General features: G+C 38.0%; 1 protein-coding gene across 1 annotated transcript; it reads right to left on the bottom strand.

Moving 5' to 3' along the window:
- Window positions 1–25: 25 nt before the first annotated feature.
- On the bottom strand, window positions 26–18,640 carry Fundc2 (FUN14 domain containing 2). Its single transcript, XM_047537005.1, has 5 exons — window positions 18,474–18,640; window positions 15,532–15,682; window positions 7,429–7,504; window positions 2,917–3,048; window positions 26–1,476 (listed from the first exon to the last, which is right to left on the bottom strand). Exons 1-5 carry the CDS (start codon window positions 18,604–18,606, stop codon window positions 1,399–1,401), a joined length of 570 nt encoding a protein of 189 aa, XP_047392961.1. The 5' UTR covers window positions 18,607–18,640; the 3' UTR covers window positions 26–1,398.
- Between the last annotated feature and the right edge of the window lie 826 nt (window positions 18,641–19,466).

Raw genomic sequence — 19,466 nt, 5'->3', positions numbered from 1 at the left:
CTATAAAATTCTACACATCCATTGGTAGTTTCAATTTTCAGATTTAATGCATCATTCTCAAGATAGTTTAAAAGACAAACATTTTTAAAGTATGATCTTAGAAACATATTTAACATGGGATTGGCTGCAAGTTTTAAGGTTTACCTCTGAGTAAAACTAACCTTTAATGGTAAGTTTTTGTTCTGCAAGGTGACTATTCATATATTCAGCAAATACTCAGAACTTAAGTGCTAGGCCCTGCAACATAAAGATGAAGACAACAGAAGCCTGGCCCTCCAAAGTTGATATTCTAGTTGGAGTTAGAACAAAATGTGTTAAGCGTGTGTAAATTTTTAAAGAATAATTCTCAGAGTGGGGCGGTCATCAAGTGATGCAGATTTCACTTGATGACACATTATTTCACATGTGCTATCATTATCTTTCTTAATTCTGAGTGTCTGGAATACTGTTTCTTTAAAATTGTGGTTTAAACTGTTGTATTTCATACTAACTGGATAAAGAAATAGAATTGGCACAAAGGAGCTATGGCTGCCCCTGATGCTGTGACACATGAATACTTCACATTTCAAAGCACAAAGCCTTTTCTATGAAGTAAAAATCCAAGAGCTTCTTCCCTCTCCCACCTAAATTATTTGTTTTGCCATAAATAAAACCTTTGAAAACAGCCATGTGATGCATTATGTGATATGGTGGAAAACATTCCTGAACAGTATCTTAATGTTCCTATGTGATTTCTCTGCCCATCCAACAATGTATTTCTAGCAGTTGGTTTCCCTAAAGACCTTCCTACCAAATATAATATATTCAGCACAGCATATACCTTTAGCATATGTTCATTTCATATTCAGATTTTTGTCCGTTATCATTTTTAGACTGTCATTTTTTGTCAGGATAATTATAACAGGTTTAAATAGCTTCTCCTTCCATAATCTAAAACCCTCCAAGTAGAAAGAAAATACACACCAAGATACCAAAATCTTTCATGCTTAAAGGCAAATGTATTCAGTTCTTCCCATGCAGCACATAAGGTAACTATCTGCTCCTTTTCCAAATCAAGTGTGGGACAACCTTTGAGGATCCATTCATGGTGAATGATCTTGCAGTGTGTTCTGGTAAGTATTTTATGAGGAAAAGGATATTTCTGCTGACCTACAGATTGACCAAGTGGGGAGTGTACTGGGAGGAGAGCTAATGTCTAATGTCTCTTCCATCACCATCAAGCTCACAGCAGGCAGGACCTGTATTAACTTGTACCAACAGATGCCTATAGAAGCCATTTAGATTTGCCACAACAGGGAGGAAGGCAATGGGAGAAGAGGAGAGACTTGATGTCCTATGACGGAGTGTAGAGGCTGCTGACTGGAAAAAATCAGAACAATGGAAGTGAAGTTGTCCTTCTTAGGATGCCATGCCAAGCAGAAAGCCTCCAAAAAATCCTCCAGTCACTAGAACATTCTTCTTCACAAATGACACAACCTGGGAATAAAAGATTTAGCATGATGAGTGAGTTAGCTGCTAACAGTGTTAATATTAGGAATCATTTCTATTACTGTTGATTAACAAGTGAGGTCCTTATTTCCTTAAACTCCCACAGATTCCCACCTCTCATCTACCTTCCTACAAAAGCTCCTGGTTCATCTGAGGCTCAGAACATACACTTGGGCACCCTTCATGGCTCCTTTGTCTATGCTCTATCAATCTCCTGATCACTTCCCTTAAGATATACAAATCGTTTCTTGAACTCCAATACAGTAACTTCATCTGCCAACCATACAAGGGACTCACATCCTGGCATTTCCCATCACTCTGCCATTCCATCCTTTCTGGATCAGTTTCCAAACCATCTGGTATCCCCTTGCTGCCATGATGCCTAGGTCTTCCTGCCTCATTTCCACTAGTGTGCCTAACTCCTCATGGACCTCTGCATTTCCCTAAATGAAGCACTAGCTTGGCTATGTACCGCCAGAAGGAAAAATGATAGAATTTCCCAAAATAACTGCATTCATTCACTATTTTTACTTTCTTTCTACTCATTCTTCAACTTGCTAGTTTTTCTTTCAACTCTATCAGCAAAGTGAAACTGTTCTCAATGAAGTCATCTTGTTGCTAAAAACTGAACTTATCATCTTCACCCTGCTTCCTAAATCAGACCACAGGCTCTATGATTCCTTGTAGATGTCCACCTCTGCCACCTTCCACTCTGGGTCAAAGTACCAGTTGTCCCTTCGGTGCTGGCCAATATAACCTAACCTGGCTTTTTGCAGTAGATCAGGGGTTAGAAAACTACAGCCCATGGTTCAAATCTATTCTGCTGTCTGCTATTTTAAAATAAAGTTTTACTGCAACACAGTCACACCTCCTTGTTTATATATCATCTGTGGCTATTTTCAACCTATGTGGTGGAGTTAAGTAGTTGTGACAAAGACCATATGGGCAACAAAGCTGAAAATATGTACCAACTGGCAGACAGAAAAAGTCTGCCAACCCCTCAGGCTAGACCTACGTACTACTTATATGTGGAACAAGCAGAGTATGGATGTTTCAGAGATAAGCAGGCATGGAGATAAAATATAACTCAAAATGATCACACTGAAAATACATCGTTCACATCCACTGTGGTGCCCCCACGTTTACAAATGCGAGTTAACTACAAGTACTAACTATATCACTTTGTACTTTCATTCAATGAAAAAGGTCAACAAATACTTCAATTATGTAGCTTTTAAAAATGCCTCTGAAATGAAGATATTCCAACTATGGCTGAACTACATGATACAGCTCTTGTCTCATTACTCCAAATTCTTTGTAATCTTTAAGCCTTGTGCATCACTGAGATATTGATGTATCTACCCCATTTTACACATACAAAATTGTCTATATCCTTTGCATACTGCACATAAACAAAACAAGTCTTACCTCCTCAGCTTTACTCTTGACCTCAGTTGGTATCTGGTTGCTTTTACGAATCTTCAGCTGTTCTTTGGCTTTTTTCATGTCCTTTTCTACTCGCTGCCAATCAACTTTAATGTACCCAGTATGGTTTGCAAGCTACAGTTTAAACAATGACAAAACGACAAGATAAATTACTTCCCATTTTTTGAGACAACTGCTCTAGTTATTTGTGGGATGATGACATTCACTCAACATCTCCTTAGCATCCATTCTATATGAAAACTCCTATGCTTGGTACTAGAAATTGACAGACCCTCAGTAACTGCTGACAACTCTTCCTTATACTCTTGTCCCTTCTTTACACAGATTTAAGTTAGCTTAAAAACTAAGATGATAAAATGAAAATCAATGTTGAGCGGTGTGTGAAAACGTCTTTTTAAAGTTTTTACTGGTATGCTATACATAAAAGTGGGATTCATTGTTACATATTCACACATGCATAGAATATAATATAATTTAGTCAGTTTTATACCCTAGTACCTCCCCTTGACCTCTCTTCCTCCCTCCTCCTGGACTCCTATTTAGTGAAACAATTTTATCAAAGAATTGTAAACAGGATAAAATTAATTGAACTATGTAGTTGTCCTTTTTTGGTGTGTGTGTGTGTGTGTGGTGCTGGGGATTGAACCCAGGGCCTTGTGCCCAACTGAACTATATCCCCAGCCCTCAACTATGTAGCTTTCTGAAGGATTAGTTTCATTCAAGGAATGAAGAGAATGACTGTAGCCATCCCCCATTAATATTATTTCTATTTACCAAATTTTTGATACATCATCTAAAACTAAAACTCTTCACCCTTCTAATGTTTCCACCTGCTGATTTTCCTCTCATCCCTATTTAATGTCACCACCAACCAATTAATAACCCAAAGAGGCTGGAGAAAATATTTGCACTGTCTATCACAAACAAAACATTGATACTTATAAAAAGTGAAGTTCTTGTGAAGGTCAGTTAGGAAAAAACCCACTTGAAAAATGCAAGAAGCAAATTCACAAAATAAGGTGGCCAAAAAGGAAAAAAATTCAACTTCACAAGTAATAAAGGAGATTAAAATTAAAATAATGAGTCAACAACCTGTAATTCTGCAGGGGGGGTTACCAGGGATTGAACCCAGTGGTACTTAACCACTGAGTCATATCCTCAGCCCCTTTTATATATATTTTTTATTTTGAGACAGGGTCTTGCTAAGTTGCTATGGCTGGCCTTGAACTTGTGATCCTCCTGCCTCAGCCTCCCAAGCTGCTGTGATTACAGGCATGTGCCACTGTGCCTGGTGAGCTACTTACAATTTTTAGCAGATTGGAGAAAATTAAGATCGAAAATATCCTGTGTTAGTGAGGATGTGGGAAAAGAGACACTCTTATTATGATCTGAGGATGTTCGCTGGAGCCTTTTAAGAGAATAATTTGGCATTATCTACCAAAACTTCATCTCCATGTGTTGTTATTTATATCATGGGAGCTTTACTTGATATAGGCAGTAAATGGAAATAACTCACAAGTCTATCAGTAGGTGAATGGATAAACAAATTATGCCATGTTTATACAACAATATTACTTAGTACTAAACAGAATAAAGCTACTTATAGTAGCAACAGAGTTTAATATAAAAAACTATATGCTAAATGAAGGCTCCAGTTCATTTCACCCAGTTCCTCCCACAGAATCCTGTTATTACACCAACGGAATACATAGAACAGCTATTTGAGGACTCTAACAAGAAAAGAGCAACAGGCAGATTGGAGATCAGAATTTAAAGCACCACCAAATTGGTTGTGTGTTTCCTGTTTTGCCTGCAGTCCCATCTGGCCTCTCCTCAAAGAAGGACATGAAAACATCTGACAAAATTCAAAATTTAATACACATTGATGATAAAACTCTCAGTGAATTAGGAATGGAGGGAGATTTCTTCAACTGGATAAAAAACATCTACGAAAAACCCTACAGCTAATATCATAAAAATTATGAAGAATGAGTGCTAGGACAAGGCAGAGTCCACCCTCTCCATGTCTATTCAGCATCATGCCAGAAGTAAAGTCATAGTGCAATAGATGAGAAAAAGTAGTAAGGCATCCAGATTGGAAAGGAAGAAGCCAAAATGTCCCTGTGTAGAGATATCTTTGTTAACACAGGGGATCTCAAAGAATTCAACAAAAAAACCTAAAGAATTCAACAAAACCCAAAAATTCCTCAGGTTAAAGAAGTGAGTTTAGCAAGGTCACAGGATACAAGATCAACATACAAAAGCAAATGAATTTCCCTCTTATAGCAATTTGAACAACTGGAAATGAATTTTTTTTTTTTTTTTTTGGGTGCTGGGGATCAAACCCAGGGACTTATGCTTACAAGGCAAGCACTCTACCGACTGAGCTATCTCCCCAGCCCCTGGAAATGAAAATTTTAAAATGAGGTATAGTAGCTGCAAAACTACTAAACACTAGGCACAAATCCAGCAAAATATACAGGATCTATATGCTGAAAACCAAAAAATGACAAAGAAAGAACTCAAAGACAATCCAAATACATAGGAGAGGCATGCTGTATACATTGAAGACAACCCAGAACTGATGTAGGAGACATGTCAGCAAGATTTTTAAAGATATAAAGCAGGTTCTAAAATTTCTATGGAAAGGAAAGGGAACTAGAGTCACCCAAATAATTTTGCAAAAGAGCAGAGTTGGAGAAATCATACTATCTGATTTTAAGATTTGCTATAATGTTACAGCAGTCAAGACATAGTGTGGTACTGAAGAAGAGAGAGACACACAGATCCACGGAATAGAATAAAATGTAGAGAAACAGATGACTATACAATTTTTTTTTTAACAAAAGTGCAAAAGGAGTAATGAATGTAGTGAAATGTCCCACAAGACCAAGCCAGGAGTATGAGCTGTCTCTGTGCTCTCAACTGGCATGACTGGTAGAATGCACTGAAGGAATGAAAAAAACAAAACTGGGAAAAGAAGCACCTCTACTGACAAAGTCTCATGATCCTCACTGCAAAAGAGAAACAATGGAGTCCAGTCCACCAGGGTAGAACAGGGAATTGGATATGTTGGTAAATGGCACATTAATCACTCATGGGTATTGTTGCTCTATACTGATTGAAATCTGGCTGGAAAGCTGCAAGAAGTGTGAAATGATTTATAGCTTAGTTAAATTAAATTCACAAAGATTATCAAGGAAAAATGTCATTGTTCACAGATGGTATATTTTTATAGATAAAATCTCAAAAGAATCTCACACAAATCAAATAAGAGGCATAAGCAAGGTGGATGGCTATAAGGACAACATAAAGTACCAACTGCATTTCAACATAAAGTTAGAACATGCAATTTTAAAATTTGTATCATATACAAGAATGACTAAAGCTATAAGGTATCTAGAAATAAAACCAAACCATAGATGTGCTAGAATGAAAAAAGAGAGACAGAGACTCAGCCAGCCCAGACCTGCCTCAGCCCCCTACTTATCTGATTCTAATCACTATCTGCCTGTAACCATATGAGACCCTGAACCACAAGCACTCACCTTTACACTTGCCAAAGTTCTGACTTCCCACTAACCATGACAGATAATAAAATGATTGTTATCTGAAGCCATTAGGTTTGAAGGAATTTGTTATATAGCAGTACTATACCTCAACCCAGCCCCAGTCAGTTACCAACTTTCTTTTTCCACACACTGAATTTTCAATATACCTGTGTGGAAAACTCACTGCAATCATGGTGCTAGTACAGAAACTTACCTTGCCCAAATTAGAGATGCCAACTCTTGGAAGAAACAAAGGGCTGTGAATTCAGATACCTGCAAGTTCAATAAGTTAGGGCTTCTACAGTGCAGTGGTTCTCACACACAGATGTACGTTAGAGTGATCTTGGGAGTTTTAAATATTCTGATATAAGGCCATGCCTACCACCAATGAAATCAGACTTGGGGGTGCTTATAAGCATCAGTGTTTTTTATAACTACCAGATGATTCTGATGTGAAGCCAATTTTAAACACCAATGCTACAGAACTAAGAAATTAAATAGTAATTTTTTGTTGTTTTTAGAGAAACTATTCCCTATTTCCAAAGACTGAGACAACCCACATCCACTGGTTCTGAAAACTATAGGTTCTAAGAGAGCTCGATGTCCACAATGTTAAAACTGAATATAGTACTCTATGAGAATAAATTACATCATAGGGTACTCATGCTACATGTTGTATTTTCAAAATCACATTTTCTTAATATTTTAGCAGTTCTTAGGGAAGCTATAAGAAATATGCCCTTCTGTCCCCATGTTATGAGTAAATGAAACATGAGTAGGAAGTGATAAAATTTGACTCAAATAGTTACTAACATTTTAAATACTACATGAAAATGAGTGTAAAATATATTGTTACACAACATTCCTCAATGGGCATACATAGAATTTCCAAACATCTAGGAATATTTCATATATATATACATATATATATATATATACAGACCTGAAGAAGAAAAAATCCACCTCCCACAGCTGTTGCAGCCAATTTTCCAACTTTCTGGAAGATGAAACCAGTGCACCTACAAGAACCAAACCAACATCAGATGAGCAGACACACTGTCAGATGTAAGCAAATATGAATTTCTGACCATGGTTATATCTTCCTCACCTTGAGATGATCCAGCTCCTGCCTACCCACTATAGAAAGCCAGTCCCAAAAGAAGCATGACATAAGGAAATAAAACCCTGACTGATGGAGGCAGAAACTCCAGTCTAAGTAGCAACCCAGAAGAGAAATGCTGTTGGACTGGATTTGGGGACAGTGACAGTAGGGTGCAAGGGATAGATTTCTGTCCTGAATGACTAACTGGACAGTGAGTAGCATTTTTAGAGTATGAAAAGAAGGAAGAGGACCATAGAAAAAGGTAGGGAAGGGAAGGGAAAATATAATGCCATTTTGTAAGTGCTAAGTGTGAAATGTCCCTGTCTGAATGGCTACCTCTCCTGTAGCCAGTTTAATATAACTATTTTATTTGTTTCTTTATTATCGTCTATCATCCTGCCTCCACCTTGCACTAAGATGTATGCTCCAAGGGGGCTGAGATTTTGGCCAGCCATTCTGAATAGTACTGCAATAAATGCTGTAGTAACCTGCATATGGTTTGTACATGTAAATTGTACAAGTTAATGGGTTTCAATGTTGTACTTCCATACATGTACATAGCAAGCTTTTATCATGCTCTTCCCTTTTCCTCACTTCCCCTGACTGTCTTTCCACACCCTAGTACTCCCCTTCTATTTTCAGGTCACCATTGTACAGTTCTTTTTGTTTACTTGGTTTTTAGTTTCCTCCTATGAGAGAAAACATGTGTAATCATTTTCCATGAATGGCTTATTATTTAACACAATATCCTCCAGTTCCAGGTAGATAGCAGGATTTCATTTTTATGGTTGAATAATATGCCATCATGTTTATACAATGTATTTTTTTACCATTCATCTACCACTGTGAATATACACCATCTTTTCTTTATCCATTTATCTGTTTATGGGTACATGGACTATTTCCATATCTTGTTTTTTGTGAATAGTACCACAATAAACATGGGTATGTAGATATCTCTTTGTATGCTGACTTCATGTCCTTTGGATATATACGCAGGAATGGTACAGCTGATCATATTGTAGTTCCATTTTCAGTTTTCTGAGGAATCTCCATACTGTTTTCCATGTCTGTACACTTGCCAACAGACTATGTATCCCTTTCTCTACATCGTTGCATGTGTAACTTTGTCTTTTTGATGACAGTCATTCTAACTGGGATGAGGTGGTATCTTTTTGTAGTTTTGATTTGAATTTCCTTAATGATTAGGGATGCTGAGCACTGCTTTATGTCCTCATTTTCTGGATGATCTCACCTACTTTCACAGCTTTAAATGATATTGCTGTGGTCTGCACTATGATCTCTGATGTAGACTTTTGTTAAAGCTTCTTAGTTGGTTTCCTTATATCCGCTTTTGCCCTCTAGAACTTGTTCTCAACATAGCAGGCCATATAGTCCTTCTAAAACAGGACTTAGAAAATATGGCCTGGGAGCCAAAGACAGACCATTTTCCAGGTCATAAAATAGCCTAAAAGGGCCAGGTGTGGTGGTACACAGCTATAATCTCAGCAGCTCAGGAAGCTGAGGCAGGAGGATCACAAGTTCAAAGCCAGCCTCAGCAACTTAGTGAGGCCCTAAGCAACTCAGTGAGACCATGTCTCTAAATAAAATACAAAATAGGACTGGGGATGTGGCTCAGAGGTTGAGTGCCCCCGAGTTCAATCCCCAATGTCAAGGAAAAAAAAAAGCCTAAGAGGAAGTGAAACCAGTATATCAGGTATTTGTACTCAACATGTTCATTGTAACTATTCACAATAGCCATGATATAAAATAACCTAAGTGTCCATCAATGGATGGAAGAGATAAGAAAATGCAGTATGTATACACAAAGAAATACTATTCAGCCTTAAAAAGAAAATACTTGTTATATGCAACAGTATAGATGAACCTGGTGGGTATTCTAAGTTAAATAAGCCAGATACACAAAGACAAGTACCAAATGATGTCACTCACGTTGCTCTTATAGAAACAAAGTTAAATGGTGTTGACAGAGGCTGGTGGATAGGTGAATTGGGAAGATATTGGTCAAGGACACAAAATTTCAGTTACACAGGAGGAGGGATGAGGTCAATAAATGTATCAATTGGGGTGATTACAGCTAATAAAAATATTGTATATTTTAAAACTGTTGAGAGAGTAGATTTTTAAGTATTCTCACCATAAAACATGAGGTATGTGCATGTTACATAGTATAATTTAGTTATTCCACAGAATATACATACATCAAAACAGATACACCACAAATATATATAATATTTCCTTGTCAACTAAATTTTAAAAACCTTAAATATAAATATCAAGCTGGGGTATGTAGCACATGCTTGTAATCCCAGTAACTGGGAAGGCTGAGGCAGGAGTACTGCCAAGTTCAAGACTGGCCTTAGCAGCTTAGCAAGAACCTGCTTTGAAATAAAAAATAAATAAATAAATAAATAAATAAAAAAGACTGGTGATATAGGTCAGTGGTGGAAGGCCTCTGGATTCAATCCTCATACCAAACACAAAAAATGTAAATACTCTAAGCATCATAATTAAGTGAAAATGATTGTAAAATAGGATTTTAAAAGGTAAAACCTACCTATACGCTGCCCACTTCATTTATTTACTTATATTTAATTTTTTTAGTTGTAGATGGACACAACGCCTTTATTTTATTTATTTTTATATGGTGCTGAGGATAGAAACCAGTGCCTCACATGTGCCCCAGCCCCAGCCACTGCCTACTTTAAATATAAAGACACAAGCCTGGCATCCACCTCTAATTCCAGGAACTCAGTAGGCTGGGGCAGGAAGATGGCAAATTCAAGGCCAGGCTCAACAACTTAGCTAGACCTACGTCAACTTAGTGAGACCCTGTCTCAAAATAAAAAATAAAAAGGACTGGGGATAAAGATCAATGGTAGAACACCCCTGGGTTCAATCCCAAGTACCAAAAAAATTTAGACTGATAGATAAAAACGCAAGAAAATTAGATTGATATAGAAAACCTCAGCTAGATGCCTGGAATTCCCCTTGACTATGCCTCGTGTGTTTATTCTCTTGGCTAGTTCTAATCTGTACCCTTTTGTTGTAAAATCAACCCTGAGTAGAACAGCTCTGAGTTCTGTGAATCCTTCTAGGGAAATATCACACATGAGGGTGGTCATGAGGACTCCCATACACTGCAATCTAATGTGACTTTAACAAGATTGCACTATACAAAACCAACAAACAAAAGTCAATTGCATTATATATACATAAGCAAAAAAAATGGGGAAATGTAAAAGTAACGGCATTTAGTTCAGCATCAAAAATATAAAATACTTTGAAATATTTAGGGATTTTTATTGATCTAATATGTATGGATATCACATTGTTTGGTTTTGTTGTGTGTTTGGTACTAGGGATTGAACCTAGGGGCTTCTTAACCACTGAGTCATATTCCTAGTCCTGGATTAGATAAATATTCTCACACATGACACCAAAACCTGGAGGTATAAAAGAAAGAGCTGCACTTCAAGATTAAGAACCTCTGCTTTTGTCTGGCGAGGTAGTACTTGCACGTAATCCCAGTCACTCAGGAGGCTGAGGCAAGGGAATGGCAAGTCTCCACACTTCAGTGAGGTCCTAAGCAATTTAGGAAGATCTTATCTCAAAATAAAAAAATAAAAAGGTCTACGGATGTGGCTCGGTGGTTGAATGCCCCCGAGTTCAATCTCTGGTACAATTTAAAAAGAATAAATTAAAAAATCCTGCTTTTTGAAAGACACTGTTAGAGTAATGAAAACCTGCATAGTAGCTATCACATAGATGACATGTCATATTTACAAATTATATATATAAGACTCACCTCTAGAAGATATAAAAAACTCTCGGGCTGGGGACATAGCTCAGTTGGTAGAGTGCTTGCTTTGCAAGCACAAGGCCCTGGGTTCAATCCCCAGCACCACAAAAAAAAAAAAAAAAACCTCTCACTACTCAGGAATGAAAGAAAATCAACAATGCAACAAAAATATGGGGAAAAGATTAGAACAGACAAGTCATCAAAGACATATGAATAGTAATTTCAAATAAGTCCATGAAAATGTTCAACATTATTCATTAGAGAAGTACAAATTAAAACCACAATGAGATATCACTTCACACCCACAAAGATGGTTGTGATAAGAAAAAACAATATTAAATGATATATGAGATGAAAAATATTAATGAGGTTGCTTATATAAGATGGCATAGGCACTTAATAAAATGGTAGGTACTTGAAATGTTAAAACATTCTCGGGCTGGGGATATGGCTCAGTTGGTAGAGTGGCTGCCTCGCAAGCACGAGGCCCTGGGTTCAATCCCCAGCACCACACAAAAAAAAATCCCTTACTATATGACCCAGCCATAATATTCCTAAGCATTTACCCAATAGAAATGAAAGTACATGTTTTTACAAAGACTTGCACACAAATGTGCATAGCATCTTTATTTGTAATAGCCAACAAGTGAAAACAATCCAAATGTCCATCAAAGTTGAATACATTGCAGTAAATCCATACAAGGGAATACTACTCAGCAATCAGAAGGAATAAACTGATACATAAAAAGAAATTATGAATCTCAAAATTATTATCTTGAATGAATAAAGACATACAAAAAAAGAATGTGTACCTATAAAATATTCTGGAAAATGCAAAATAATCTATAGCACAGAAAGCAAGTCAGTGGTTTAGGGGCATGAAAGTGAAGATGATAGGATTATAAAGAGGTAGAAAGAAACTTTTGGAGTGAAGGGTACGTGCATTATCTTGGTTATGTTGATGGTTTTATGTGTATATACATACATATGTCGACCCTTTCAGATTTTATACTTTAAATATGGGCAGTTAATGACATGCCCTTTTTTTCTTTTGCAGTACTGAGGATTGAACTCAGGAGCTTTACAACTGAGCCACATCCTCAGACATTTTTTAATTTAGAGACAGGGTCTTTATTAAGTTGTCCAGGCTGGCCTCAAACTTGCCATCCTCCTGTCTCAGTCTCCAGAGTTGCTGGGATTACAGGCATGCACCACCATGCTCAGCTTGATGCACCGATTTATATATAAAATTGTTAAAAGATAATAAATAAAATAGCCAAGAAGTTCCTGAAGGAGATGGCAGATATGTGTAAGCACACACATAAAGTAGTGGGGAAAAAACAGCTTTTATTTTTTTTTTGGTATTGGGGATTGAACTCAGGGACACTCCATCACTGAGCCACATGCCCAGGCCTCTTTTGTATTTTATTTAGAACAGGGTCTCATTGGGTTGGTTAGGGCCTTGCTAAATTGCCGAGGCTGGCTTTGAACTCGTGATCCTCCTGCCTCAGCCTCCCAAGCCAGTGGGATTACAAACTGGGATTGCAGGTGTGCGACACCACGCCTGGCAAGGATAGCTTTTGCAATAAAATAAGTTGGGACAATTGGGTATCCTGCATAGGAAAAAAATTGAAAGAAGACTCCACCATACACTAAAAACAAAAACAATTCCAGGTGTATTATAACTCTACATGAGAAAAACAGGAGTTCTCGAACATGGGATAGACAAGATATAAAAACCACATAATCATTAAGAGTAAAGATTGATAATACCTGACATTACCTAGTGAAGATGAAAATACTTACACCCTATGAACTAGCCATTCCTTTTTTTTTTCCTGGGGGGGGGTGCTGGGGATCGAACCTAGGGCCTTGTGCTTACAAGGCAAGCACTCTACCAACTGAGCTATCTCCCCAGCCCCTGAATTAGCCATTCCTATGTACAGACTCAACAGAAATGTATGCACACACACACTGGGAAGTTTGTTTAAAAGTGTTCATATCAGCATTGCTTGAAATAGTCAAAACAAGTCCAATATCAGTCATGGACTGGATAAATATGCTATGGGATGTTCACACAATGGAACTATAAATACAAATGAAAATGAAGAAAACTACAACTACACACAGCACAGTTGAATACACAAAACACAGACTGAACAAAAAAACAAGAATCAAAAAATACGTACTGATTACACTTACTTAAAGTCCCAAGGATACAGCTCAGAGGTACTGTTGCCTAGCATGTGTGAGGACCTGGGTTCTATCTCTAGCACCTCAAATAAATATATATTCCAAAACCTGGTAAACTACAGTAACAGAACCTGTTTTTAAAACTACAGAAGTATTCACTTTGGCATCACATATACTAAAACCAGAATGATAGGTTAGCATGCCCCTGTGCAGGGATGACATGCAAATTTTGAAGTGGTCCATATTTGTTTTGAACTTGACAGAAATCCCATTGCTTTTATCTTTCTAATTAAAACATTCCTAAATACTTTGAAAATATAAAACATTCCCAAATTTAAAAAAAGGAAATAACTACTCAGCAATTTTTAATGTTTGTATCCTAGTCACAATTTTTTAAACCTGAGTGGTTGTTACATAGTTTACCATTTCATTTTTCTTCTTTTGCTATTAGAGAGGAATTTGTTCCCAACACAAAGAAATGATAAATGTCTGAGGCAGCAGAAATGTCTCTTGCTATGATCTAATCATTACACATTGCATGTATGTGTTGGAATGTCACATTGTACCCCATAAAAATGCACAATTAATATGTGTCAAAAATAAATAGATCGTAAATAATAATAATAAAGGAAAATATAGTAATTTTCTGTAATATACTTATAAAGAAAAACAAAAACTGAAACATAAGAAAGTAGCTTTGGTACACTTAGCCCTCTGTATCTAAGAGTTCTCCACTGAGGGATTGAAAACATTTGAAAAAAAAATCTGTATTGAGTTATGTATAGACTCCTTTCCTTGTCATTATTCCCTAGACAATACAGAATAAGAACTATTTACATAGCATGTGTATTATATCAGGTATTATAAGTAATTTAGAAATTATTTAAAATATACAGGAGGATGAACAGTCTTTGATCCAAGAAGATCCTGGAATTAATCCTTCATAGAAGATGACTCCCTATTTGTGAAAATGTACTCTTACCATGTACACTGTTCTATATTTGTGTTATATTGTGTAATAAGATTTTTAAAATGTAAAGAGTTTCTGAGATAGAAGGATTCAATATTCACTTACCAAATTTCCTATTCATAGGGAAGGGGGGAATAGGAAAAAATAAGATAGTGGGAGGAATCTGAAATAATTTTCATATGTACTTATAGTAATACAACCTAGTGAATCCAACCATCATTTACATCCTTAAGAATGGGTTCCTATGGTCTGGGGTTGTGGCTTAGTGGTAGAGTGCTTGCCTAGCACGTGTGAAGCACTGGGTTCAATTCTCAGCACCACATATTAATAAATAAAATAAAGGTCCATCGACAACTAAAAAAATATTTTAAAGAAAGAATGGGGTCCTAACTAGAATAAGATATATTCCATGCTTGTATAATTATAACATAATGGATTCTATTGTCATATATAACTAAAAAGAACATAATTTACGTATGACAAATGAAAACATAATTTGTGTCACATTAAGTCATTATCTGACAGCTAATAAATGTTTAGCTCCTTATTCTATCACTTAATAGCTAATGTGGCCTTGGGCAAATTAATGTTTCTGATCCTCAGTTTCTGTACTTCAAACAGTCCCTGGCAAGTAGTAAATACTACATATAACCATTAAGCAGTACTTTAACATGATGTTTAGATAAATGCTCACATTAATAGACCAATTCTCTGAATACAATAGTCTTATTACCTATAGTCATATTGCATTTTAATTTTTTCACTCTACATATCTGCTACTTTGTATTGAACTAAGTCCTTGTTGTTGAGAGTATAAAATCTTACAACCACTTTTGGAAATCAGCCTGAACAATTCTGCCAAAGTCAAGTGTATTTTCATTAACTAAAGGAGATGATTCCTATAACTGCAATACTAAATCATGCACAAAAGACACTGGACATCTTTCACATCACTTACCATCCAGTGACACCTCCAATTAATAGCTGGGTTGCCACACTATACTTTTCAGCTGAAGGCCCAGATTCCTGCCCGAACAATTTGCGCCACCATGGTTGCTTTTTAGCAAATTCTGCAAGGTCCAGTGACTCAAAATTTCCTTCAAAGCTACCTAGAAGAATTAAGATACAAATAAGAAAATATCTATTTTATAGTGAATCACTACAATTTTTAACTAGATTTAAGAATTTTCTGTTTTGTTTTTGTAATTGACAAGCTGGTTCAAAAATTCATATGACAGTGTTCTGGTCACTATAGCTATACAATAAATCACCACAAACTGGGCATGGTGGCACATGCCTGTAATGTCAGCAGTTTGTGAGGCTGAGACAGGAAGACTGCAAATTCAAAGCTAGTCTCCGCAACTTAGTGAGGCCCTAAGCAATTTAGAGAGACCCTGTCTTCAAATTAAAAAAAAAAAAATGAAAAATCTGGGGATGTGGCTCAGTGGTTGAACACTCTTGAGGTCAAGTCCTGTTACCAGAAAAAAAGCACCCACAGAACTATAAGCATTTATTATGCTCTCAGATTCTGTAGGTCAGGCTTCCAGCCATGCCATGAAGATTGTGTCTGTTTTGTGATGTCTGGTATTTTAGCTAGGACACTTCCAGAGCAGAGACTAGAATCATATGAAAACTATACTCACACACAGGTGTCTTTCTATGGATTGGACTGGACTTCCTTACAGCATGGTAGTTAGGTTCAAGACACGACTGTCTCAAGTGAAGGAAAGAAGAAAGACGAGGCAGCCACTATATCACCATTCAAGTCTTAATCTTCAGAAGCCATGCCCTGTTACTCCTATGGAATTCTGTTAGCCACAAGCTCCCACTGAGATTCAGAGGAAGTAGAGCCCCTCACCTCTTAATGAGAGTGGGAAAATAGCCCTGGGGGAAGAGATATTGCTAAGATCATTTGGTAAAATAAAATCTGCCACAGATGGCCACGATAATCTTAAAGAGGAAAAAGAAAGGTTTTTTTGCTGTTGTTTTTGTTTTGGTACTGGAGATTGAACCTAGCAGAGCTATACCAGTGAATTATATTCCTATATCTGTAGTTGTTTTTATTTTTGAGACAGGATCTCACTAAGTTGCTAAGGCTTGTGATCCTCCTGCCACAATTCTTGAGTAGCTGGGATTAGTGGCCTGTGGCAACACAGAGCACTGAAAAGAAGAAAATTTAAAGAATTTCAATACATTATAAGGGTGTAGTACAATGTACGACTACCTAATTTCAAGATTTATGAAGCTATAGTATTCAACACCCTGTTAAACTGATGTAAGGATACATAAATATACCAGTGAAAGAGAACACCAAGTCCAGAAATAGATCCACACATACTGTCATATGATTTTTAATAACAAGGAACCAAAGTAATTCAATGGGACAGAGCAAGTTTTCTGAACAAATGGTGTTAGAGGTACTAGCCAGCTTCAGCAAGTTAGGGAGACCTGTCTGAAAATAAAAAATAAAAGGGGTGGCAATGTTGGTCAGTGGTAGGGTGCCCCTTGGTTTAATTTTCAGTACTGGAAAAAAATGAATTAATTCATGATAGACTATAGATCACAATTTAGCAGAAATGCAATCGGATGATTGACGAAGTGGATTCTGTAAGATGTTAAAAGTAATTAAATTATTTTGTGTAACATTACAAAAAAACATTGCTGTTGAAGAAGAAACCACCACCGAAAACAAGAATGTTTTGAGATTTTTCCTAAAATATATTTTTATGAGGCTCCTAAGCTCAATAATTGGTTCTAGTTTAAAGGGGGATTAAATCAGAGAGCTGTGGGGTTTACTGAATTTCATTTAGTCATTCATCAAACATGGCTAGTGTTCACAGACTCACTATATTTATTAATATGTGATTATCAGCATGATAACGATTGTAATTCGCATCAATCTCTAAAATTTTCACAAAAATTTTCTAGGTACATTTACCTGATCAAGCTATGCATTTTAAGTGAGCGTCTGTAGTCTGTCTTCCGAGACAATAATGATTAGATCGTATATTCTAGCTGCGTGGAGTCACCGAAGTTTAGTGGTGTGTAGATCAATGCTTAAATATTAGGTTTGGGTACGAGTTGACTTATATAACAATTTCCATGGTGTACTCGTTTACCGTAATGGTGGTATCAGTAAGTTGTGACATCTTTGAAACTAGAACTGGGAAGAGATGCACTTATAAAATAGATGTAAATTACTGAAGGGGCATGGATAACTAAAATATGGTAGATAATGAGGTGATGAGGTATGAGTATTTTCATTGTGACATAACGTCCCAACACTTTTTTTTATTTTGAGCCAGGTCCTCGCTAAGTTGCTGAGGCTGGCTTTGAACTTTCGGTCCTCCCTGCCTCAGTCTCCTGAGTCGCTGGGATTATAGGAGTGCGCCACCGCACCCAGCTACTGCGAGTTATGTTAAGGTAAGTTTCCATTTAGTAAGCTTACTAAACAGACTATCTGAAAGTAATCTCCCATGTGTTGTACTGTTTTGAGAAACCATAAATAACGCAGATGGGGAGTCCCGAATAAGAATGACGCCTGCCCGGCATTTGCTATGAACGTCCAAAGGGACAAAAAGGCTACTCTCGAGGGGATGGAACGCTTCCGACAACAGGGACGGAATGTCTCCAGGCTTCAGCAGTTGGGAGCGGCACCGGAAGGCTGCGTGAGCTCGCCACGAAAACAACATCCCGGGCAGTTCAGCCCCAGCCTGACGCGTGACCTTGGCCGGACTAGAGTGACTGGGCCATGGGTGAGTCCTGGCGCCTTCTGCTTCCCCTCACCGCTGAAGTCCCCCGGGGAGCTCGTCGGGGACTGGCAGGCGCGGAACCCTCCCCTTTCTCGAGCCCAGGGAGGCGGCTCCCCACCGCGCAGTTCGCGCACACTCCAGCCCTTACCTTGACTGGACGCAGCCATTTCGGCGAGCACTTCTCGCGAGGCCGCTCGCAGAGGATCGGCGCGGCAGGACACGGAGTACCGCGCTGTTGTCGTGGTTAGCAAGTTTCCGGCACGTGGGGCAGATGTTTCCATTCCCACAGCGCCAGCGGAAGAGGGCGGGCTAGGCGCGCCAACCCCGGCCCGCCCCCTTAACAGCTGCGTCACAAGAGCTCCGCGGTCCGCGTCACAAGCCCCGGGGCCCCGCCCAAAAGACTTGCGCACATGCGCTTGCGCAGAAATCCTCCCCGCTCAGGTGACCACCACTCTGCCCTGTACTGCTTAGGAATATTTTACCTGAAGCTGGGCACAGTTATAAGAAAAGGACTGGAGATATACCTCAGTGGTGACGCACTCTAGGTTCAATCCCTAGGACCAAAAAAAATTTTTTTTTTCCACCTGAAGCCGTGTTCGTCTTGTTTCTGCAAGTGAACACTGACCACGTGTCACCTCAATATATCAGCTCCTGAGATGTGCCCACAATGGTTTTAAGGTGGAAAACACAATTTACGCATTTAAAACATTCCAGTCACAGCATATGCATGTGCCATAACTGCTGCTTATTGTCTTTTAGTTTATATTTTTCTTTGCTGTGCACCCACTGCCTTGAACAACGTCTGTTTAGGACAAATGGGTTTTGGTCTTACCCAAACAGTTTCTTCATCTGTACCTGTTTAACAATATTATTCTAAGGGTTAAATCAGTACGTATTAAACACCTGTCACACCCTATATTGTAACTACCTGTCTACTTTTCTGTCCTTCCCATTCATCCATGACTCCCAGATTACAGTAAGTGGGTTCATTCATTTCTGAGGCACAAAAGTTTCCAAAGGACTGGATATAGCTCAGTTCACAGAGCGCCTGCCTCGCATACACAAGACCCTGGGCTCAATCCCCAGCACCACAAAAATTTTTTCCCCCAAACTAATTAGATGCACGACTTCTAGAGCCCAA

This window comes from Sciurus carolinensis, chromosome X (assembly GCF_902686445.1).
Source record: "Sciurus carolinensis chromosome X, mSciCar1.2, whole genome shotgun sequence".
Classification (NCBI taxonomy): domain Eukaryota; kingdom Metazoa; phylum Chordata; class Mammalia; order Rodentia; family Sciuridae; genus Sciurus; species Sciurus carolinensis.
Note: the sequence above shows the minus strand (reverse complement) of the source record. Positions and strands in the feature narration are given on the sequence as shown.